The 24,459-nt window shown below is 42.3% G+C and overlaps 1 protein-coding gene across 1 annotated transcript; it reads left to right on the top strand.

Moving 5' to 3' along the window:
* Positions 1 to 5,454: 5,454 nt before the first annotated feature.
* LOC120061952 (protocadherin-10-like) lies at positions 5,455 to 12,000 on the top strand. Its single transcript, XM_039011738.1, has 5 exons — positions 5,455 to 7,773; positions 7,864 to 7,986; positions 10,963 to 11,021; positions 11,166 to 11,281; positions 11,651 to 12,000. The coding sequence occupies exons 1-5, from the start codon at positions 5,455 to 5,457 to the stop codon at positions 11,998 to 12,000; spliced, it is 2,967 nt and encodes a 988-aa protein (XP_038867666.1).
* Positions 12,001 to 24,459: the final 12,459 nt, after the last annotated feature.

Here is a 24,459-nt window from a genome sequence, read left to right as displayed (position 1 = left end):
CTGAAATCTTGTTTAAATTGTCAAGTTTGGTTGCCTTAGTTTCTGCTTCTTTTTCATGGCCTAAGTACAGCACTGGTAAGTGCACCAACGCGTTGCACATTACACAAGGCCCCGTCAGTTCTGCGTTATTGAAGCTCCCTGTGACGTAGGCTTTATCTCATTCAAAAGTCGTTCTGCAGCCTGAGATTCTCGACGGTGGTTTAGCTCAGTGGTTACTTCAAGTATTAAAACCATTTCACGGTCCGCGGGCCAGAAGTACGAACCACGGGCGCTGTCCTGCGTTTTATTTTTTATTTTTTTTTATAGATCACCAAAACAAATATTTCAATTCTATTTAAAGTAGACAATTACAATACAGGTTACATTTTTCATTTGTATTATGGACATTTAATAATGAAATACATAGTGACCCTGTGGGTATCTTTATTTTGTTAAGTGTATTTATCTTTTAATAAAAAAAGACATTCTGAAAAGTTTGTGATATGTCAGTAGCCTATCTAATCCAACAATTACACTGCATCCTTCACTTCTTTACAAAACCGTCTAAACCATTCAAACGAAACCTGGTCTGTGTTTACCTGCACTGCCAGAATCTACAGTACATTGTCCGTGTGTAGGCTGCCTGATTTACCTGAATATACCAGCAGGAGTCGCTCTGAGACCACGGAATATCAGATAGGCCTAATAAACATGAACAAACTGCAATTATTTCTTGCATTTCAAATGAGAGGCCATTGGGCAACCAGTTTTAGATATATAGGGCCTAGTATTAATGAAGACTGAAAATACTAAACAAAATAATTAAAACATAATTATCAGAATTATTTATTGAGTTTTTCCTATGGAAATTATGTCTATGTTGGAAGTGATGTTTATACTGTCATATGCCTAAGTGATTTAGGCACTTGGTTAACAGCACATGGTTTTAAACAGGTTGGTTATTTGACCTCAATAAATGTATATATAGTCATTCATGTCTTCACTGACTGATTGTACTATGCACATCAAGACTATATATAGATATTTTTCTTCTTCTGAATGTTCCCTGTGATGGTTCAAACCCACAGGCCTGCCTGGTGTATTTCGACTGAAATTAAATGTTGTTCACAAAAGTTAGCCTATGACGTTATATCAAGAAAATCACATAGGCTATTGATCTAACGAACAATTCTTAAGCCATATAGATGAATGACGAATTTTACAAAACCTTTATAGCACTGTGATAACCTATAGCGCAAAGAATCTTCAACACCTTGGCCTACTCTGTTTATTATGACTTGAATGGAGTCTCAAGTCTGAAAACTTGTTTTAATTGTCAAGTTTGGTTGCCTTAGTTTCTGCTTCTTTTTCATGGCCTAAGTACAGCACTGGTAAGTGCACCAACGCGTTGCACATTACACAAGTCCCCGTCAGTTCTGCGTTATTGAAGCTCCCTGTGACGTAGACTCTATCTCATTCAAAAGTTGTTCTGCAACCCGAGATTCTCGACGCTGGTTTAGCTCAGTGGTTACTTCAATCGAAAATCCTGTTTCACGGTCCGCGGGCCAGAAGTACGAACCACGGGCGCTGTCCTGCGTTTTTTTTTTATATCTAAAAATGTCTCCAAAACAAATATGTTCATTCAATTTGAAGTAGACAATTACAATTCAGTTGATAGGTTGCGTTTTCCATTTGTATTGTGGACATGTAGTAATAACATTAAATCAATAGCAGTAACTGAATTAACAGCAATAAATAGTTTAGTTTAATCTTTATTTAGTTAAATGTATTTATCCTGGCCTGGGGCATAAAAAACTAAATTTCTGATTTAGGTCTACCAAATTATTTAAATCTTATAATCACAGTGTTTTTTTCCCAGTATAGTTTCTATCTCGTACTTGCATTCACTGGGAACCTGCAGTCCCCCATTGACCTATAGGTTAGGGAAGACTTGTGCAATACACTGATTAACGTAGCCTGAATCATAGCGGAGGTCTTCAGTCGTTTTACAGGCTCCCCTCTCGGCGCTGGGTTTCTGCAGAGGTTACTTCAGCTGTGAAACGATCTAAAGGGCATCATGTGGGCCCACATACAAACCAGCAAAAATGAAAAAATCTACTACAAATGAGAAATTGTTGTTATTGGTGAGGGTTCAGCATTACGATTGGGTTAACTTCCCTTTAGAGAGTTGTTACGTTGTAAAAAAAAATTGTAGCCTTTGCCTTCACATTTCACCCGTATTTTAAAAATACATATTTAGGCTTTGTTTTGAGGATATAGTTTAATATGAAATTGAAGTGTTTTTATTGTTTCAATGTAAAGAAAACAAAGATTATGATTGTAGGCTACAGTATTGCAGTACAGTCTACTCTGACATTTCTCCTCAAACAATTATCCGGCAGATGGCGCTCTAGGATCACGAATAAAAACGCATGTCAGTAAGCCTGTACATTAACTGTGTTCGACTTTCCACATGGCTTAAGGTCAAGTCCATTTCAGTACAATTCAGAATTTAGGAAGTGAATGAGCCGCAGTTTAAGATTTTCAGTATTTTCAGTTAATATTCTTATTCATTTGTAATGTTATGACAAATGATTTCTAGCCTACTTTACTGACATTTGGCTAATTAAATAATAATGTGCCCAACTTCTACAAACAAGAATCAAGTAATACCGATACATGATAGAGCAGGTCTGGACTATGATTTTCCGACAGAGTTGAACGTTGTGTGTTTCAAGCCTCCAGCAGATTGAGAGAGTCAGGATGGAATAACATGACTTGAGCAGAGGGAGGACATCGACGGGGGAGAGGCTAGTAGACTATAGAGACATTAACATATTTTTTGTCGTTCTAGAAATCTTTGTAAACAAATGATCTTCAGCTTCATGTAATGTTTAAAACACGTATAGTTGCTGTCACGGATTGTTGTTCATTGAACCCCATGCCCACTCAGTGATGGCACATCTTGCCTCTATGTCAACATAGAAAAGAACGAACTGCCGTTCAGCCGGTTAACTCTCGGTTTAGTTAGCCTATCACCGGACTGCCGCCAATCGTCTCTCCCCGCGTCTCTCGGCTCTCTCTCCTGCCTCTCTATCAGCTCTCCTCTCTCATTGTGTGTGTGTGTGTGTGTGTGTGTGTGTGTGTGTGTGTGTGTGTGTGTGTGTGTGTGTGTGTGTGTGTGTGTGTGTGTGTGTGTGTGTGTGTGTGTGTGTGTGTGTGTGTGTGTGTGTACGTGTGTACGTGTGTACGTGTGTACGTGTGTACGTGTGTGTGCGTGAGAGAGAGGGAGGGAACGGTAGAGACAGAGAAAGCAATTAAATGGCCTCTGTGTGCTCGGCCGGGTCACGGTTAAGGTGATTGTTGAGTGTGAGAGCAGTTCAGAGAATGCCGTGGTGCTTTTGCCATCGGACAATGCAAGTGGGAGTGCGAGGAGAGGCGAGGGCGGTTGAAACGATGCGCCATGTAAATGCATGTTAATGTAACAGGCACCCAGGGACTGTCGGTGCATCCAGTGGAGTGTTTTGGGATTAATTATCACAAAACATTTGTATTCTTCTGTTGGGGAACGGTTGATCCCGGATAGCTACACACTAATCCCCCACTCCGTTCATTAAAAAGACGAGGAAACCAATGGAACTGGTGTTTTTTCAGAAATGTAATCAAAATGTAATCATTTCTGGAGAAGCTTAACCATCTGCTGGAGGTTAAGTCTGTGAGCAGCTTGTGTTTTCTGGTTATTTAAAACCGCGGATTTCCCTTTTTTCTACTCGAAGAAGAGGCGGGTGGATGGTCTCTGGGGGTGAAGGGGGAAGAGGGTCGTCGCTAAAAGAGGGTGTCGGGGAAAATTTTCTTTGGTCTCGGTGGCTGTGTCGTCAGCTGAAGTGGAGAAATTTGAGCTCGAGCCACGGGGTTTATTTGGAATGCGACTTGAGTCTGTCAAGAGACGACGCCGAGCGCGCCGAGGGATTCTGTATGCCTAATGTGTGTGTGTTTTGGATGTCTGACTGATTGACCAGGATTAAATGGGAAAAATTAGATTTGAGCAAACATGTGCCACACTCTTAAGAGTCCAGGGCTTTCCTCTTTGTCTTTTCAGAGCCAAAACTGCCATCTCCATAATCTTATAAGGTTATTCCATCATATTTACATCTGTTCAAATTACTTTGGCTAAGATTGTGCCTTGTCTGTACAAATAACCTCCTGTCTTTTGCCATGTTTTTATGTTATCTCCGTAAAATGATCGCGATTATCCCTGTAAATAATCATGTAAAATGTGACTATGATATAATCCCAACAGTAATACCTTCCTGTGATTAAACGGTGTGATTATGGTTTTATGAAGTTGCTTTTATGTTGATTGAGTTGATACGTGTTCAGGTCTGCCTATACAGATAAAGCCGTTGTAATGCGTGTTTCTTTGTACCAGTGCCTCTTTTTTTGCCTTCATTATTTTTAGCTGGAAAATAGATGCTCACAAACAATCATTAAAATTGAATAACCCATTAAGGATTCTTTTTGTAAACCCCAAATACTCTCTGATGATAAATCCATGGGGTCATTTTGGTCATTCATTTTCAAAGAAGCCCTATTTGCAATCCCATGTAGACCTACAGTGGCCAATAGCGATATGATACAAGAAGAGCCTTTTAGTTGTTGTTATAGTTGTATTCCCAACACTGTGTTTATATCAATTGTTTCATTGAAAGGCCTGAAGGACCATGAGCAGGACGAGATCTTTGAAATCTGCGCAGCGAATAACTAGAAAACGACACCCTCGATGGAAAGTGATTTACCCCTAATCCAAATCTGCCCCTGATGTCTCGAATGAAAGTTACGCTGTTGTCGCGTCTCTAATCGCTCCGAGGAGCCGCGCCAGATAAAGGGTTAACCGTGCTACTGTAATTAGAGTCGCTGCTCTCATCTCGTCGTCCTCCAATATAGTGCTGGGCGTAGCCACGGACCCCTACCTCTCCTAACACACACACACACACACACACACACACACACACACACACACACACACACACACACACACACACACACACACACACACACACACACACACACACACACACACACACACACACACACACACACACACACACACACACACACACACACACACACACACCTCCCCATCGGCTCCTCGGAATATCTAATACACTGGGAAATCATAGTGCGAGCCTCACCCGCTCACACACTGCTACTGCGCGCGTGGAGCAGAGACGCTTTATACTCCTCTCATCCAAGTTTACGTTCCTGTTTTATATTATTCTAAAGTGCAATAATTTGGTGAACGTATATTGTACGTGCGCAAAGGAGCAATCTGCTCGGAAGTTTTGCCTTTTTATTTGTTTCTACAACAACTGGAAACAAATCGACAAATTATATTATAAAGTGCATAATGTCAGTGACGGGGAAACTCATTCTGTGCTGTTTTCACTCTTGACGATTTTCTGGTGCGCGTTTGAGATGGCGCACAGGCTCGTGAGCACCCGGTGGACACCGTTAACCGGGCTGGTGGGGTGCCTGCTGGTGTGCACTTGTGTGGTGGACCTAGTTCTCGCACAGATTCGGTACTCTATCCCCGAGGAGTTGGAGCACGGAGCTTTTGTCGGTAATATCGCCGAGGACCTGGGCTTGAATGTAGCCAAGCTGTCCTCTCGTCGGTTTCGGATTGTATCCGCGGCCAAAAAACAATACTTAGAAGTGAATCTGGAAAACGGTATTTTGTTCGTTAATGAGAAGATTGACCGCGAGGAACTGTGTGAACGGAGTCCGACCTGCTTCTTGCACTTGCAAGTGGTGATCGAGAATCCGTTAGAACTGTACCGAGTGGAGGTGGAGATTTTGGATGTGAATGACAACTTTCCCAATTTCCCATGGAGCGAGTTTAATCTGGAGATTACAGAGTCAGCGGCGCCCGGGTCTCGGTTCCCGTTGGAAAGTGCGCAGGACCAGGACGTGGGCACCAACTCGCTCCGCTCCTACCAGCTGAGCTCCAACGAACACTTTGTGCTGAACATCCAGACGCGTAATGATGGGAGCAAGTTTGCCGAGCTAGTTCTGGAGACCCCACTGGACCGGGAGCAGCAGAAGACGCATGAGATGGTGCTCACATCCGTGGACGGGGGGTCGCCTGAGCGCTCGGGCACAGCTCTCATCACCATCACGGTGCTGGATGCCAACGACAACGTGCCCGTTTTCGACCAGTCTGTTTACCGGGCGAGCCTGGTAGAAAACGCACAGAGAGGGACATTAGTGCTGAAGCTAAATGCTACTGATTTGGACGAGGGTGCGAACGGGGAGGTGTCCTATGCATTCAGTGGGCACGCACCACTCAAAGCGCGCGAGCTGTTCAGCGTAGACCAGTACACAGGTGAGATCCGAGTGAAGGGGATTGTGGACTATGAGAAAGAGAGTGTGTATGAGCTGTACGTGCAGGCTAAAGACAGGGGTCCCTCGGCAGTGGCCGTGCACAGTAAGGTGCTGGTGGATATCTTAGATGTGAATGACAACGCGCCAGAAGTCATCCTCACCTCCGTGTCCACGCCTGTCCAGGAGGACGCGCCACCGGGAACGGTGATAGCCGTTATAAGCGTCATGGACCGGGACTCGGGAGAGAACGGGAATGTGGACTGCCAGATCCCCAGCAACGTCCCCTTCCAGCTCCACTCCTCTTTTAAGAACTACTACACTCTGGTGACAAGCAAGTTTCTCGACAGAGAAGCCTTCTCCGAGTACAACATTACCCTCACGGCCCGGGACTTGGGCTCCCCGTCCCTCTCCACGAGGAAAACCATCCTCGTCCAAGTGTCTGACATTAACGACAACCCCCCGCGCTTTGCCCAGCCATCATACACAGTTTATGTGACTGAGAATAATGCCCCGGGCGCATCCATTTGCTCAGTCACTGCTTTCGACCCCGATTCTAATCAGAACGCCTATCTGTCCTACTCGATTCTAGAGGGTCAGATCCATGGCATGCCCGTGTCCACTTACGTCTCCATCAACTCGGACAACGGAAACATCTACGCGCTGCGCTCCTTTGATTACGAGCAGCTAAGGAACTTTCAGATACGGGTGCAGGCGCAGGACGCCGGTTTCCCCCCACTCAGCAGCAATGTCACAGTAAATGTGTTCGTATTGGACCAGAACGACAACTCTCCAGTCATCGTGTCCCCCTTGCCCAAGAACGGGACTGTAGCGACAGAGGTGGTTCCGAGGTCAGTGGATGCGGGGTACCTAGTCACCAAGATCACTGCGCTAGATGCGGACATAGGACAGAACTCCCGCCTCTCCTACCAGGTGCTCCAGGCTACAGACCCGGAGCTGTTTAGTGTCGCGCTCTACACAGGAGAAATTAGGACAATTCGCCGGTTCGTGGATAAGGACGCTACGAGGCAGAGACTCGTCATCCTGGTCAAGGACAACGGCCAGCCGCCTCTCTCCGCCACCGTCTCCATCCTCCTCTCCGTGGTCGAGAACGTGCCCGAGTCCCTGTCTGATTTCAGCGACCTCACTCTGAGCCCACAGCCCCCCTCCAACCTCGCTCTCTACTTGATCGTGTCACTGAGCACCATCTCGCTAATCTTCCTGGTGGCTATTATTGTGCTGGCTGGGGTCAAATGTTACAAGGACAGAGACACCCTCAGTGGGTACAGCCTCCCTCCCTTCGCCTGCTGCTGCTGCGGGGGCTTCCAGCCAGAGCCACCCCCCGAGGTATTCAAAAAATCTAACCTGAACCTGCAAATCTCCACCGGGGCTAAAGTGCCTACCAACTGCATGGAGGTAAATGGCAACGGTAGTCTGTCCCAAGCCTACTGCTATAAAGTGTGTCTGACCCCCGAGTCAGCTAAGAGTGACTTTATGTTCCTGAAGCCGTGCAGCCCCAGCAGTACCTCGAGGAACAACGAGTCGAAGGGGGCTGACAACTTTGCCTGGAGCGCGCACAACCGGAGCGCATCGGTGAATAACAATTCCGGAGCCACCACTCCGAATGAGGTAACGTGAGAGTGAATGTGTTAGAATTTATATAATCATTTAGCCCCTTCACTTATACTTTCACATATACTGTGTGTTAATGCCCATTTTTGTTTAAAACATAATCAAGTACTTCACATTCTATCTAATGAAGGTGAAATCATACATGCGGCAGTGTGACTGTATCTGAGTGAACTTGAACGACACAATATTCAGACGTCAATATTCATCAGGAGTAAAATTCTCTACTAATGCAACCTACACATGTTTATTTTCCATTCCTGTTAGTGTTTATACCTTAGTTATAGACCTACAGTAATGACGTGATAAAATGTTTTGGTTTTATAATAAGAGAGTGGATATTCTATTCACAGAGCCTATGAAAGAAATATGAAACCAGAACCACAGTATATTTTACACTGAACGTGTGTTGTGGAGCTTCTGTCTCTCTCGTCGCGCACAGAACAGAACCGTCTGCCAGAAATATCCGTTTCACAGAGCAACGGAGATCAATAAACCCCAGTCCTGTTTGTTTCGCTGCTTCAACATCGATCCCTAATCCATTTTTGCTTATAAGCTATTTGAGCTGTCTATGATCATCATTTGTCCATTGTTTATTTGAAAACATTTCCCGAGTAATAATATAGTAAATGAGAAATCCCATAACGTTAGTATGCTTGTGTATTGGTGTGGTAGCATACAATCAATGTCATTGCATGTTCTATCTCCTGCTATGTGATACGACGAGAGAAACATCGCCCGTACTTTTCCTTCACAAACTACCAGTTGGAATTGATTTCTAGTAGTGTCTGCGAATAGAGTTTTTACCATAAGTACAAGGTTAATGGCTGACAGACCGTTAACAGACAGGCCATCTCGGAAATAGAACTCCGCTTTTCTGGGCTAAAGTAGGCTGTCAACGACCGTTCTGGAGAATCGTCCACCTCTCATTTGTTTGGACAGATCACCTCACTAACTATGCCTCAAGGGCACAGACACGGTCGAGCCGTTATACTGCACACAACGCGGTGCATACGAAAGAGGGGTCACGTCCATTATTGATGAAAAATGGCAAAGGGCTGGTTTCTGGGGTACTGGGGAGGAGAAGGGGTGGGGGAGCCATGGCCCTGGCTGGGACGTGGCGCGCCTGTAGATTACCCCGGCGAGGAGACAGATGTGGATCCGTGTTTTGTCCTGAGCGAAGGAAGGGTGGGGGGGACCGAGAGAGGGACGGAGAGAGAGAGAGGATGGCGAGACTGCTGTTGTCGGAGTCACTAGATTGGACCGGCAAACCGTGAATGTGATGTGTGCGTATTGCCCACTGTACATCTCTATAATCTGCTACAATGTAAGCAGACAGTGACGGATGAAGGGACACTTTTCTTCCTAGAATATCCCATCTCCGTATAGACTGAAGACTAAAAATGTCAGTCCCATTCATAGCAGGAACACCTCTGGCCATATAAAGAGCTTGATTCGAGGTCATGCTGATTGTTCTGCTCGTAGTTATGTCCCTCCAGGGGCTTGGTGTCCTTGATGACGTTCATTGGTTCCCTTAAATCACCCCTGTGTTCGCCGAGAGTCACTCTCCCATATGAGTCAAATTGGATGGGTGCACAGCATGCGGCGGATCGGCGGATGACAGGATACCACCTCAAATACTTACCGACTAAACAGTGGGATGGTTATATAGCCTATTGTCAACCATATCAATGTTTTATGTAGCCCTACATGTCGGCCTAGTGTAATCTCAGCAGGGTGATAAAAAATACATAAATTGAAGGTGAAAGAGGAGACAGATTAGGCCTCTCCTACTCACAGGTCAACTGTGAAATAGACTGATCAGCTGAGATGACCTAGATAAGTGGATAAAGCTGCAAGGACGGCACAACTTTTCTCGCCTCTCAGCAAGACATAATTAAAAGCTGATCTTCTCGGAGAATCAGGGCAATATTCATGTAAAAAAATATACATAAAACACAAAAAACAATTACGTGTATAATTGTATTAATTTCCTGAGAATTTCCTGTGTGCCACGGTGTCCTTTGAATATTAAAATCGTGTTTTCGTTTCATCTCGATTGGGTTCTAATTGTTTTTTGTGCAGAGCTGGCGTGGAATGTATTTTGAATACCGATTCTAATAATAGTGAATTAATAGAGCATGGAATCCACACTATGAGACTTATTCCCGGAATACATATCACTCTGGAGTGCCCGTCCCCCTCCCCTGCTGTGTTGTGCTGCAGTGGATGAAAGCGAAATAAATGACAGGCGAATCATTGCTCAAGGCACGGCGCACATCCTCGCTGCGTTCTGAAAAAAGGCCACAGGGAGGCAGTCAAGCTCCATGGAAAAAACATAATTTGTCGAATTCATTTTGACATCCGTTCCTTAAATGTCCAATTCAGCCGTTTTTATTTCAATATCACGTAATTTCTGGGTTACAATTAAGTACCTTACTGCGATTGTTGAAATTAAAATGGTCAAAAAGGAGACAAAAATAGCTTTTTAGCAAAGAGCAATATCTCAAGCAATAATTTAGCTAGGACTCTGGGAGTGGTCTGAGTGAGGAGGGGAAAACTAAAAACTAGATGTTATTAGCAGAGAGGTTTGGAACTCTCTTATTGGTCTATTAACTAATTTATCACATGGTAATGTCAACAGGCCAAAAACCATCCCACCACAACAGGCTGAAATATCAGGCAGTCGTTTCAAACAGCTCTTACACTAAAAGGGCATTATCATCATTTTCACAAGTTCACAGTGTTATTCCAACCTCATAGTGTGGAAATATATATAATACACAGGAACATCACGTTTCTGACTGCACTGCTCCTTTAAAGTGACATGAATATAATGTAGAATATGGAAATGAATAGAACTCTACTAATATTTACTGAGAAAACATTGAATCACTATTTGTGTCAAAGCTCATCTCTTTAACAAGGTTTTTAGACACGTGGTTTTAATATCTTATTTTCTCTCTTAATCTATAGCTCAAGCAACCAAACACAGACTGGACCCTCCCAAAGAACCAGAAGTCCTCTCTGAAAAGGTAACAGTCACAGTTGACATGTACACTTCCAACTACCTCAGCATACCGGTCTTTGAGACAGAATGTTATTATTGAATGGCTGGTGTGTGGTCATGCCAGAACATATTACGTGATTCTTTATGGATGGATCTATATCCTCCGCAGCTATAACTCTATCAACATGGACGGCACTCTGATGAGGAAGGCCATGCATGCAGACCCAGAGAACTACATGACACCCATGACGGGCCAGTACTGGACCTGGGGCACCCACATGAGGGGTACGTGAGGGCCTGGGCTTGAAACACACACACACACACACACACACACACACACACACACACACACACACACACACACACACACACACACACACACACACACACACACACAATACAGAGAGAGAGCTAATGCCTCTCCCTGGATATTAGCAAACAGACAATGAGCAGGTATGTTATACCCTGATGAAGACATTGGACATAAATATTTTTGCACCTGAGCTCCTAGAGTGTGCGGCTCTCCTTTATTTAAAATAAATAAATGTTATGACAACGTAAGCACCACTTCCACAGCGTTTACGTGTGTGTCTGCACTATCCTTGATTTCAGTCATACAGTATATTAATCAACATTATGTTTCTTCTTCCATAGACTACAAGATGTCTCCTCCTGTCACTGGGCCTCCTCCTCGCTCCTGGACCCCTCTGTGCACCCCTCCACCCCAGCAACAGCCCCAACCCCAGCAGCCTCAGCAACCTCCACTCCCCCCTCACCCCCATCCTCACCCTCACCCTCAACCACCTCCAGACTACCAACACAACGTGTACATCCCTGGAACGCCGTCGGCCCTGTGCACCCTGAGGCCAGCAGCCAGCCACCACCGCAGCGAGCTGGATGTCCACAACTCCTTCTCCACCTTCGGCAAGAAGAGACGCTTCATCCACAACTACGAGCCCCGGACAGAAGCAGCTGTCATCAACAACGACCTGTATAACGATTAATAATGGGACTCTGAGAGAGGGATTGAGTGAGTAGCCTCTATGATATGAATGAATGAATGAATGAATGAATGAATGAATGAATGAATGAGCCCTATGGTCTGTAAACATAGGAAACATACTATGGACAGAGAGTTAAATGAAAAGGAATTCATTCATGACTGAATTAATGAAATATGTGTACAAACGGAGGAATGAATAAATCAACTTTCGACCTCTATGCTAACGGAAAGAGGGAGATGGATGGATGAATCCAAGAAGAGTGATCTTTAAACCGTTTTAAGATCTGCCACTGTTGGCCATTGTTATTTTGTATACATTACTGTCACATGTTTTCCACAGTCTGTTTTTCAATTGATTACATTTATTATTGTTATTATTATTATTTAATGTTTTGACAATCAGCCTGGAGCAAAGAAAATTGTGAGAAATATCCAAACAGCCTAAGATTGGACAGCGCTTTGCACATTGTTCTAAATATCAATTCTATTTTTGAATGTTTACAAAAACGGACACAAATAACCAGGTTACGTTTATTCATCTAAAACGGTTTTTAAATGTACGGTTCTGTTCAGCAGAACTTGTGAGAATATGTATGAATATACCTGTAGATATGCAAACTGCATTTGTGATGCAGGTGATCCACAAATGCTTAAACAGTCATCTCCCAAACACATATATTGTATATACATTTCTGAGAATAAAGTATTTTTTCTCATAATATGCTCTTCTTCCTCATGTATCAAGTATGAATCCTGCCCTGTTGAGCCCATGATGCTCATGTCAATGCCAGCTTCTCACAAACAGGTTTCATTCTGAGGATGGGTTGAATTGATTGAGACACCTTTTCAATGTCAATCAGCATCAGTCACACATCCACTTTAAAGTTGGGAAATTGTTTTAGGGTGAAAAAGTTGCCAGGAGCACTAACACCGGGGAAAGCTTTCTGCCACGGTCAGCTGTGGCAAGGAATAAACATAGTAAAATGCCAGTACATGTCCATTGGAGTGCTTGCATTTCCATTTGCCCGCAGAGAATAGTCGAGGTTCCTTAACTGAACAAACAGAATATAATTTTAATTAAAGACAGTGGAACTGGGCTTGGGAGTTTAAATGCCACCCCTGGACGAAAACAGCCAAACGTTCGTCACCCCTCTCTCCATGCACTTTTCCTTTTAAAATCCCGGGGAATGAGTTCCCGAATGTCAACAGATCAGTATCCGCCGGATACAGAAAAGTAATTAGGGCGGCAGGTGCCACAGATTGAAAATAATTATCTTAATAAGGAAACGGTTTCCATGGAGGCAAGACGCTTCTGGAACTGGAGCGTAACCTTCTGTCCGGCTGGAGAGGAGGAGGAGAACCATAGGGACGTATAGCAGGGCTGGAGAGAAGGAGGAGAACCATAGGGACGGTATAGCAGGGCTGGAGAGGAGGAGGAGAACCATAGGGACGGTATAGTAGGGCTGGAGAGGAGGAGGAGAACCATAGGGACGGTATAGCAGGGCTGGAGAGGAGGAGGAGAACCATAGGGATGGTATAGCAGGGCTGGAGAGGAGGAGGAGAACCATAGGGACGGTATAGCAGGGCTGGAGTTACCGGTCAGCTAGACATCATTTCAATCAGCGTGATATGGCACGTGGAGCTACTGTATCAGCTTGAAAAATAGAGGCATACAACTTTTCACACTCACTAAAATATCACCAAACAAGATGTGTCTATGAATAGAAACCATAGCCTGGTAAAACATGCTGGGGTGTTGTTTAGTAGATTTCATAGTCCGAATGAATCTGAGGCAGTGTTGCGTTCCGTAGGATGCATGAACAAACAGGCATTCTTCTCATGATCTAATAAACTAAGGACCCCACATTCATAATGACGAGGGCTGCTAAATTGCATTTCCCTTCAGGACATAATCCAAGTCTTGACCTTATTGAGGCCTACTCAAGCCTCTTCACCTGGACCTCAGCAGTACACCTGCACCTGCAGTATGTCTCATTAAACAATGTGTACCTCCAGCAGCTCTGTGAGCCATGGGGCTTCTTCTGTGTGGTACAATGTTCTTCTCCTCTCATCATACCTACCTCCTCCCCATAAACATACTGTTCATCTCCCCAAAACTTCGCCCATCCTAACGTCCCCCCAATCCCTCGCCCATCCTCACCTCCCTCTAATCCCAACACATTCTCCTCCATGTCAGCTTCCCTCTTTCCGATCACTGGATCAATAAAAGTCCATTAAGTACACAAAGACCACAACATTAGTTATGTAAGCAAAACACGTACATAAAGTCAAAGTAAATGCAAAAATGCTCTTTCAAACCAGCAGGGAACACCATGACCTAGATATGTGTTATTGTGAGCGAATACAAGGATAATACACCATTTAGAGAACTGAATGAAACACATGGCCTATTGTGGTTTCACAAGGCATGACCAATGTGATCAGGCATGGCACAGTATGTATCTAGACATACAGTATCTGTATAGTGTAAAGACAGTAGATCTGTATATGTGGTCTACCTGATGTATCTCCACCAGGGGGCACCATTCAGTCACAGAGGGAGAAAGAATGAAAAGTAGCAGACATGATGGAATAGGAGAGCTTGTTGCATTTCACAATAAAGATTTAATCACGTAAAGTACACCTTCAATATAACAATGGAACAGATCACATAACACACATTACTAACTCTCAGACAGCACATAAGGCCTAGTTGTGTTTCAGAAATTGCAGGTATGTTTGCTGAAGTTAACACGTGTTGGATATTGGTTTGAGAAAGGCGATATCAGTTTGTGGATTTGGTGGCTTCCTGGTCATCTGTAGAGGTCGTCTGTAGAGTCATCTGTTGTCTGAGGTATCCTCTGGTTCATCAGGAGGTGACCTGTGATGACAAAACAACACAGAATACAGCGCCAGTTAGATAGTGACAGAGTGGAAAAGAAAGCTGTATATATATATATATATATATCATTGCAATACATTATATTAATGAAAGGGGCAATCTGCAATTGCTACAACCATTTTTGAACTTTTAAATTCATGATATACAGTGCATTCGGTAAGTATTCAGACCCATGGACCTTTTCCACATTTTGTTACAGTACAGACTTATTCAAAAATGGATTACATTTGTTTTTTTACTCATCAATCTACACACAAGTCCCCATAATGACAAAGCAAAAACGGGTTTTTAATTTTTTTTGCAAATGTATTACAAATAGAAAATGCAAATATCAAAATGACATACTGTACATCAAACATATGGTTTCCATGTGTTTGATGCCATTCCATTTGCTCCGTTTCAGCCATTATTATGAGCCGTCCTTCCCTCAGCAGCCCTTTTACATAACTATTCAGACCCTTTACTCAGTACTTTGTTGAAGCACCTTTGGCAGCGATTACAGCCTCGAGTCTTCTTGGATATGACTCTACAAACTTGGCACACCTGTCTTTCGGGAATTTCTCCCATTCTTCTCTGCAGATCCTCTCGAGCTCTGTCAGGTTGGATAGGGAGCGTCGCTGCACAGTTATTTTCAGGTCTCTCCAGAGATGTTTGATCTGGTTCAAGTCCGGGCTCTGGCTGGGCCACTCAAAGACATTCAGAGACTTGTTCCGAAAACACTCCTGCGTTGTCTTGGCTGTGTGCTTGGGGTGGTTGTCCTGTTGGAAGGTGAACATTCACCCTAGTCTGAGGTACTCAGCGTTTTCATCAAGGATCTCTTTAGACTTTGCTCCGTTCATCTTTCCCTCGATCCTGATTAGTCTCCCAGTCCCTGCCTCTGAAAAACATCCCCCCAGCATGATGCTGCCACCACCATGCTTCACCGTAGGGACGGTGCCAGGTTTCCTCCAGACGTGACGCTTGGCATTCAGGCCAAAGAGTTCAATCTTGGGTTCATCAGACCAGAGAATCTTGTTTCTCATGGTCTGAGAGTCTTTAGGTGCCTTTTGGCAAACTCCAAGCGGGCTGTCATGTGCCTTTTACTGAGGTGTGGCTTCCGTCTGACCACTCTACCATAAAGACCTGATTGGTGGAGTGCTGCAGAGATGGTTGTCCTTCTGGAAGGTTCTCCCATCTCCACAGAGGAACTCTGGAGTTCTGTCAGAGTGACCATAGGGTTCTTGGTCACCTCCCTGACCAAGGCCCTTCTCCCCCAATTGCTCAGTTTGGCCGGGCGGCCAGCTCTGGGAAGAGCCTTGATGGTTCCAAACACTTTCCATTTAAGAATGATGGAGGCCACTGTGTTCTTGGGGACCTTCAATGCTGCAGAAATGTTTTGGTACCCTTCCCCAGATCTGTGCCTTGACACAATCCTGTCTCGGAGCTCTACGGACAATTCCTTCAACCTCATGGCTTGGTTTTTGCTCTGACATGTAATGTCAACTGTGGGACTTTATATAGACAGGTGTGTGCCTTTCCAAATCATGTCCAATCAATAGAGTTCACACAGGTGGACTTCAATCAAGTTGTAGAAACATCTCAAGGATGATCAATGGAAGCAGGATGCACCTGAACTCAATTTCGAGTCTCATAGCAAAGGGTCAGAATACAGTAAAAAAAAAAAAAAAAAAAAAAAAATAGCTAAAATTTCTAAAAATCTGTGTTCACCTTGTCATTATGGGGTATTGTGTGTCATTAGATGAGGAAAATGTAATTTAATCTATTTTAGAATAAAGCTGTAAGGTAACAAAATGTGGAAAATGTCAAGGGGTATGTATGAATACTTCCCGAATGTACATTACCGTATTGTACATCTAGGTTTGTACCTGTAGACTTTCCATCACCACGATTAAAAACAATGCACAATACAGGCATTGAATACATTGAGACATCAAGTTGTTTGTGTTGATGTGATGATGAGGCTCAGTTGGTAGAGCATGGCACTTGCAATGCTAGGGTTGTGGGTTCCATTCCCAAGGGGGAGCAGTATGATAATGTATGCACTCACTGCTGTAATCAGTGTCTACTGATAAGGAATGAATAGACCATTTCAGTTTACTCATAGAAAACTGGAAAACATACAGTACCAGTCAAAAGTTTGGACACACCTACTCATTCAAGGGTTTTTCTTTATTATTACTATTTTCTACATTGAAGAATAACAGTGAAGACATCAAAACTATGAAATAACACACATGGAATCATGTAGTAACCAAAAAAGTGTAAAATAAATCAAAATATATGTAAAATTTTAGATTCTTCATTGTAGCCATCATTTGCCAGCTTTGCACACTCTTGGCGTTCTCTCAACCAGCTTCATTGGGAATGCTTTTCCAACCGTCTTGAAGGAGTTCCCACATATGCTGAGCACTTGTTGGCTGCTTTTCCGTCAGTCTGCGGTCCAACTCAACCCAAACCATCTCAATTGGATTGAGGTCGGGTGATCCTGGAGGCCAGGTCAGCTGATGCAGCACTCCATCACCCTCCTTCTTGGTCAAATAGCCTTTACACAGCCTGGAGGTGTGTTTTGGATCATTGTCCTGTTGAAAAAGGAATGATAGTCCCACTAAGCGCAAACCAGATGGTATGGCGTATTGCGGCAGAATTCTGTGGTAGCCATGCTGGTTAAGTGTGCCTGGAATTCTAAATAAATCACTTACAATGTCAACAGCAAAGCACCCCCACACCATCACACCTCCTCCTCCATGCTTCACGGTGGGAACCATACATGCTGAGATCATCCGTTGGCCTAATCTGCGTCTCACAGACACGGCGTTTGGAACCAAAAATCTCACATTTGGACTCATCAGACCAAAGGACAGATTTCCACCGGTCTAATGTTCATTGCTTGTGTTTCTTGGTCCAAGCAAGTCTCTTCTTATTATTGGTGTCCTTTAGTAGTGGTTTCCTTGCAGAAAATCGACCATGAAGGCCTGATTCATGCAGTCTCCTCTGAACAGTAATGTTAAGATGTGTCTGTTACTTAAACTCTGTGAAGCATTTAACAACGCACACCTTCAAATTGAAATGCATTCCAGGTAACTACCTCATGAAAATGGTTGAGAGAATGCCAAGAATGTGCAAAGCTGTCATCAAGGCAAAGGGTGGCTGCTTTGAAGAGTCAAATATAAAATATATTGTTGAAGTCGGAAGTTTACATACACTTAGGTTGGAGTCATTAAAACTCGTTTTTCAACCACTCCACAGATTTCTTGTTTTACCTCTAACGAGTCACCCTCCCGGATCCGGGATCCTCCTCATCAAAAAAGCTGACTAGCATAGCCTAGCTTAACGGGACAGGGATATCATATAATATAATTTTCATGAAATCACAAGTCCAATACAGCAAATGAAAGATAAACATCTTGTGAATCCAGCCATCATTTCCGATTTTTTAAATGTTTTACAGCGAAAACACAATATGTATTTCTATTAGCTAACCACAATAGCCAAAGACTCAACCGTATATTTTCACCATGTTTCTACCGCATAGGTAGCTATCACAAAACCGACCAAATAGAGATATAATTAGTCACTAACCAAGAAACAACTTCATCAGATGACAGTCTTATAACATGTTATACAATAAATGTATGTTTTGTTCGAAAATGTGCATATTTGAGGTATAAATCATAGTTTCACATTGCAGCTACCATCAAAAATATCACCAAAGCAGCCAGAATAATTACAGAGAGCAACGTGAAATACCTAAATACTCATCATAAAACATTTATGAAAAATACATGGTGTACAGCAAATGAAAGATAAACATCTTGTGAATCCAGCCAATATTTCCGATTTTTTAAGTGTTTTACAGCGAAAACACAATATAGAATTATATCAGCTTACCACAATAGCCAAACACACAAATGCATTTATTCACCGCAAAAGGTAGCTATCGCAAAAACCAGCAAAAGATATAAAATTAATCACTAACCTTGAACAACTTCATCAGATGACAGCCTTATAACATCAGGTTATACAATACACTTATGTTTTGTTCGAAAATGTGCATATTTAGAGCTGCAAACCGTGGTTATACATTGTGAATATGTAGCAACATTTCCCCAGAATGTCCGGAGCTATTTTGGACACTCACCTAATCTGACCAAAGAACTCATCATAAACTTTACATAAAAATACTTGTTGTATGGCAAATGAAAGATACACTGGTTCTTAATGCAACCGCCGTGTTAGATTTTTTAAAATAACTTTACCATAACAAACAACTTGCGTTATTGCGAGACAGCGCTCGCCAAAACGGCGGAGAATAGGAATCAACATTTTCCACAGAAATACGAAATAACATCATAAATTGTTCTTACTTTTGCTGAGCTTCCATCAGAATCTTGTACAAGGAGTCCTTGGTCCAGAATAAATCGTTATTTGGTTTTAGAATGTCCTTTTCTTCTGTCGAATTCGCGCCACAATGCTAACCAATGTTGATAACGTTCCCATTTTCTCTCGACGCAAAGAACGGAAAACTCCAAAAGTCCCAATAAACGCTGAATAATCTGATAAAACTCGGTTGAAAAAACCTACTCTACGATGTTATTATCACATGTATCAAATAAAATCAGAGCCGGAGATATTCGCCGTGTAAACCGAACGCTTATCAGAAGACAATATCGAGGTGCTTCGCGCGCCTTGGTAGACAAAGGAAATTCCTGACCTGCCACTCCAAAAGCTCTTGTTCGACCTCAGATCAAGCTAGACACCCGATTCCAACTTCCACTGCCTGTTGACATCTAGTGGAAGGCGTATGAAGTGCATGCATATCGATAAATATAAGGCAATTGAATAGGCAGGCCCTGAAACAGAGCCTCGTTTTCAGATTTTGCACTTCCTGCATGGAAGTTTGCTGCAAAATTAGTTCTGTTTTACTCACAGACATAATTCAAACAGTTTTAGAAACTTCTGAGTGTTTTCTATCCAATAGTAATAATAATATGCATATTATATGATCTAGAAAAGAGTACGAGGCCGTTTCATTTGGGCACGATTTTTTCCAAAGTGAAAACAGCGCCCCCCTATTGACAAGAAGTTTTAACAAACTATAGTTTTGGCAAGTCGGTTAGGACATCGACTTTGTGCATGACAAGTCATTTTTCCAATAATTGTTAACAGACAGATTTCACTTATAATTCACTGTATCACAATTCCAGTGGGTCAGAAGTTTACATACACTAAGTTGACTGTGACTTTAAACAGCTTGGAAAATTCCAGAAAATTATGTTATGGCTTTATAAGCTTCTGATAGGCTAATTGACATAATTAGAGTCAATTGGAGGTGTAACTGTGGATGTATTTCAATTCCTACCTTTAAACTCAGTGCCTCTTTGCTTGACATCTTGGGAAAATCAAAAGAAATCAGCCAAGACCTCAGAAAATTATAGACCTCCACAAGTCTGGTTCATCCTTGGGAGCAATTTCCAAACACCTGAAGGTACCACGTTCATCTGTACAAACAATAGTATGCAAGAATAAACACCACGGGACCACGCAGCCGTCATACCACTCAGGAAGGAGACGCGTTCTGTCTCCTAGAGATGAACGTACTTTGGTGTGAAAAGTGCAAATCAATCTCAGAACAACAGCAAAGGACCTTGTGAAGACGCTGGAGGAAACAGGTACAAAATTATCTATATCCACAGTAAAAACAAGTCCTATATCGACATAACCTGAAAGGCTGCTCAGCAAGGAAGAAGCCGCTGCTCCAAAACCACCATAAAAAAGCGAGACTAAGGTTTGCAACTGCACATGGGCACAAAGATCATACTTTTTGGAGAAATGTCCTCTGGTCTGATGAAACAAAAATAGAACTGTTTGGCCATAATGACCATCGTTATGTTTGAAGGAAAAATGGGGAGGCTTGCAAGCCGAAGAACACCATCCCAACCGTGAAGCACGGGGGTGGCAGCATCATGTTGTGGGGGTGCTTTGCTGCAGGAGGGACTGGTGCACTTCACAAAATAGATGGCATCATAAGGAAGGAAAATGATGTGGATATATTGAAGCAACATCTCAAGACATCAGTCAGGAAGTTAAAGCTTGGTCGCAAATGGGTCTTCCAAATGTACAATGACCCCAAGCATATTTCCAAAGTTGTTGCAAAATGGCTTAACTTCTCTAGGGTACATGAGACGGTAGCGTCCCACCTCTTCAACAGCCAGTGAAACTGCAGGGCGCCAAATTCAAATACAGAAATACTCATTATAAAAATTCAGAAAACAAAACATATTTTACATAGGTTTAAAGATTAACTTATTGTGAATCCAACCACGGTGTCAGATTTAAAAAATGCTTTACGGCGAAAGCATACCTTACAATTATTTGAGAACATAGCCCAGCAGACAAATCATTACAAACAGTAACCAGCCAAGTAGAAGAGTTACACAAGTCAGAAATAGACATAAAATGAATCCCTTACCTTTGATGATCTTCATATGGTTGTACTCAGCAGACATTCATTTACTCAATAAATGTCCCTTTTGTTCGATAAAGTCTCTTTATATCCAAAAACCTCCGTTTTGTTTGCGCGTTTTCTTCAGTAATCCACAGGCTCAAACGCAGTCAAAACAGGCAGACAAAAAATCCAAATTGTATCCGTAAATTTCATAGAAACATGTCAAACGATGTTTATATTCAATCCTCAGGTTGTTTTTAGCCTAAATAATCGACAATATTTCAACCGGACAATAACGTCGTCAATATAAAAGGTAAACAAGAAAGGTACTCTCTCGATCGCACGCATGAAAAAGCTCTATGACACTTTAGGGTCCTCTCATTCCGACTGCTCTTACTTCCTCATTTATCAGAATACAAGCCTGACACTATTTCTAAAGACTGTTGACATCTAGTGGAAGGCATAGGAACTGCAATTTGAGTCCTAAGTCAATGGATACTGTAATGGCATTGAATAGAAAACTACAAAACCAAAAAAAAACTACTTCCTGAATGGATTTTTCTCTGGTTTTCGCCTGCAAAATCAGTTCTGTTATACTCACAGACACTATTTTAACAGTTTTGGAACCTTTAGAGTGTTTTCTATCCAAATCTATATGCACATCATATCTTCTGGGCCCGAGTAGCAGGCAGTTTAATTTGGGGATGCTTTTCATCCAAAATTCCGAATGCTGCCGCCTGCCCTAGAGAAGTTAAGGACAACAAAGTCAAGGTATTGGACTGGCCATCACAAAGCCCTGACCTCAATCCTATAGAAAATTTGTGGGCAAAACTGAAAAAGCGTGTGTGAGCAAGGAGGCCTACAAACCTGACTCAGTTACACCAGCTTTGTCAGGAGGAATTGGATAAAATTCACCCAATTTATTGTGGGACGCTTGTGGAAGGCTACCCAAAACGTTTGACCCAAGTTAAACAATTTAAAGGCAATGCTACCAAATACTAATTGAGTGTATGTAAACTTCTGACCCACTGGGAATGTGATGAAAGAAATAAAAGCTGAAGTAAATCATTCTCTCTACTACTATTCTGACATTTCACATTTTTTAAATAAAGTGGTGATCCTAACTGACCTAAGGCAGGGATTAAATGTCAGGAATTGTGAAAAACTGAGTTTAAACGTATTTGGCTCAGGTGTCTTCACTATTATTCTAAAATGTAGAAAATTGTAAAAATAAAGAAAAACCCTTGAATGAGTAGGTAATCTTCCAACTTCAACTGTATTTTTATTTTTTTTTATTTTTTTTCGTTACTACATGTTTTCATATGTGTTATTTCATAGTTTTGATGTCTTCACTATTATTCTAAAATGTAGAAAATTATAAAAATAAAGATAAACCCTTGAATGAGTAGGTGTGTCCAACCTTTTGACTGGTCCTGTATATCAAGTATTTATATATTCCACAAGTATTATCAGATGAACTGTTTTGTAGAGATAATTATCAGACTCAAGTTACAAATACTGGTAAACACTCAAATACATTTCCTTTAATTGTTTTCACAAAAGTAGTGCAATGGGCCTTTACTAGTCCTGTATTAGCGGACCGATATAGACGTCTTCATAGCGGGAAAAATGTCTGCATCCCCTCATCTGCAAAAGAATTGCAGCACCCCTTCATGCGGAAATATTGATATAAGAACTATCATATTGAAGTTAACTTGGAGTCACGCGATGATATGTTGTGTGGTCCTCCCACTATGACTCGGAAACCATGCAGGTTATTAGGCCACAGATTAAATACATAATGATGAACTTCACAGGGTGGTGAAAGTGCACGTGATGAGCTTGATGCTCCTTGCCAATACACATCTTATTATGGTGACATGATGATCGATGCTTGGTTGCCGTTTGACAATTATTATTAAAAAAACATTTGAATAGCTATTATTCCATAATAATCTCATTATGCAAGTAGCCTACCAGCACTGTATATGCAAGGTGTCGGCTAGAGCGCACGTGCCTAGACTAGAGTGGGCATGTTTGCTATTTAACGCAACCGTTTTTGTGACAAAACCATCAGGAGAGTTGAAAATGCGATGGAAACCCATTTAACTTGTATTTTTCATTCGGTGCACAATGTCATCACGCACAGTCTTTAATCGGCAATAAGTCAGTTCGATGGAAACACATCTCTGGTGGGAAAATGCGCATATTGTTTTAGGCAGATTTGAGAATATTCATCTGAAAATCTATCACAAATTGGATGGAAACCTAGCTAGTGATTATGACGTGTTCTCCGGGAGCTGTCCACTGGTGTGGTGCTGAAATTCAAGCCAATGGTCTATTGTTGCGTCACATTATAAGATTCTAGACAGCAAAAAGGTATTTCATTCATATTTTTTTCACCGGTGATGTCATAATCAGTGAATGGAAGTCAGATAATTCCAATCACATGGATTTGGCGCTAGATTTAATGATAATACATTGAAATTTGTATTGCGCTTTTCATTACAGAGTTATATTGAAAAATATACAATTATATACAATAAAAACAACATACATTTAGAATCAAGGAAGATAAAATAATGATTGTGGGCTAGATGCTAAGTACATTTTAGATTTGGACTAGGACTATGAAAAATAAGTGGGGTTTTGATTTCACTGTTTTTCACATCAACCGTGAAAACAATAGATAGGCATAATACAGGTTACAGGTTAACATGCCCTTCGTTCTTAGTAATATGAATATCAACAGCCTACTTAGTAATACAGCACAATATTTACTATTTTATATCTCTATCAGTACTGTCTTGCTTAAGTAGACAATTCTGCAACATCACAACAACCAGTGGCCTCTCTCCCGGACTCCCCTCCTGCGTTAGCCAGATGGTGTCGCTGTTCACCAGTAAATGTCTCAGCTCTGCTGAGAGGGAGCCATGACATTCTCATCCATCTCTGCTGTAGGACAGACCTGTTTTAGCTTAAACAAACATGGCTATTTAATTTACAACAACACTGGTCTGAACACCAGGCTACTATATAGAATTTTATAGAAGCCTTAATAGCATCCGAATATAGGGAGTCTAGTTAAATCTGAGTGGAGTTCAACGTCCAGG

The sequence above is a fragment of the Salvelinus namaycush genome, chromosome 17, assembly GCF_016432855.1.
Source record: "Salvelinus namaycush isolate Seneca chromosome 17, SaNama_1.0, whole genome shotgun sequence".
NCBI classification, from domain to species: Eukaryota; Metazoa; Chordata; class Actinopteri; order Salmoniformes; family Salmonidae; genus Salvelinus; species Salvelinus namaycush.
Note: the sequence above shows the minus strand (reverse complement) of the source record. Positions and strands in the feature narration are given on the sequence as shown.

Coding starts and splice junctions, on each gene's coding strand:
- LOC120061952 (XM_039011738.1), top strand. CDS start 5,455: ATGGCGCACAGGCTCGTGAGCACCCGGTGGACACCGTTAACCGGGCTG. Junction 7,774..7,863: donor TGCCTACCAACTGCATGGAG/GTAAATGGCAAC, acceptor ATGTTCCTGAAG/CCGTGCAGCCCCAGCAGTAC. Junction 11,282..11,650: donor CTGGGGCACCCACATGAGGG/GTACGTGAGGGC, acceptor CTTCTTCCATAG/ACTACAAGATGTCTCCTCCT.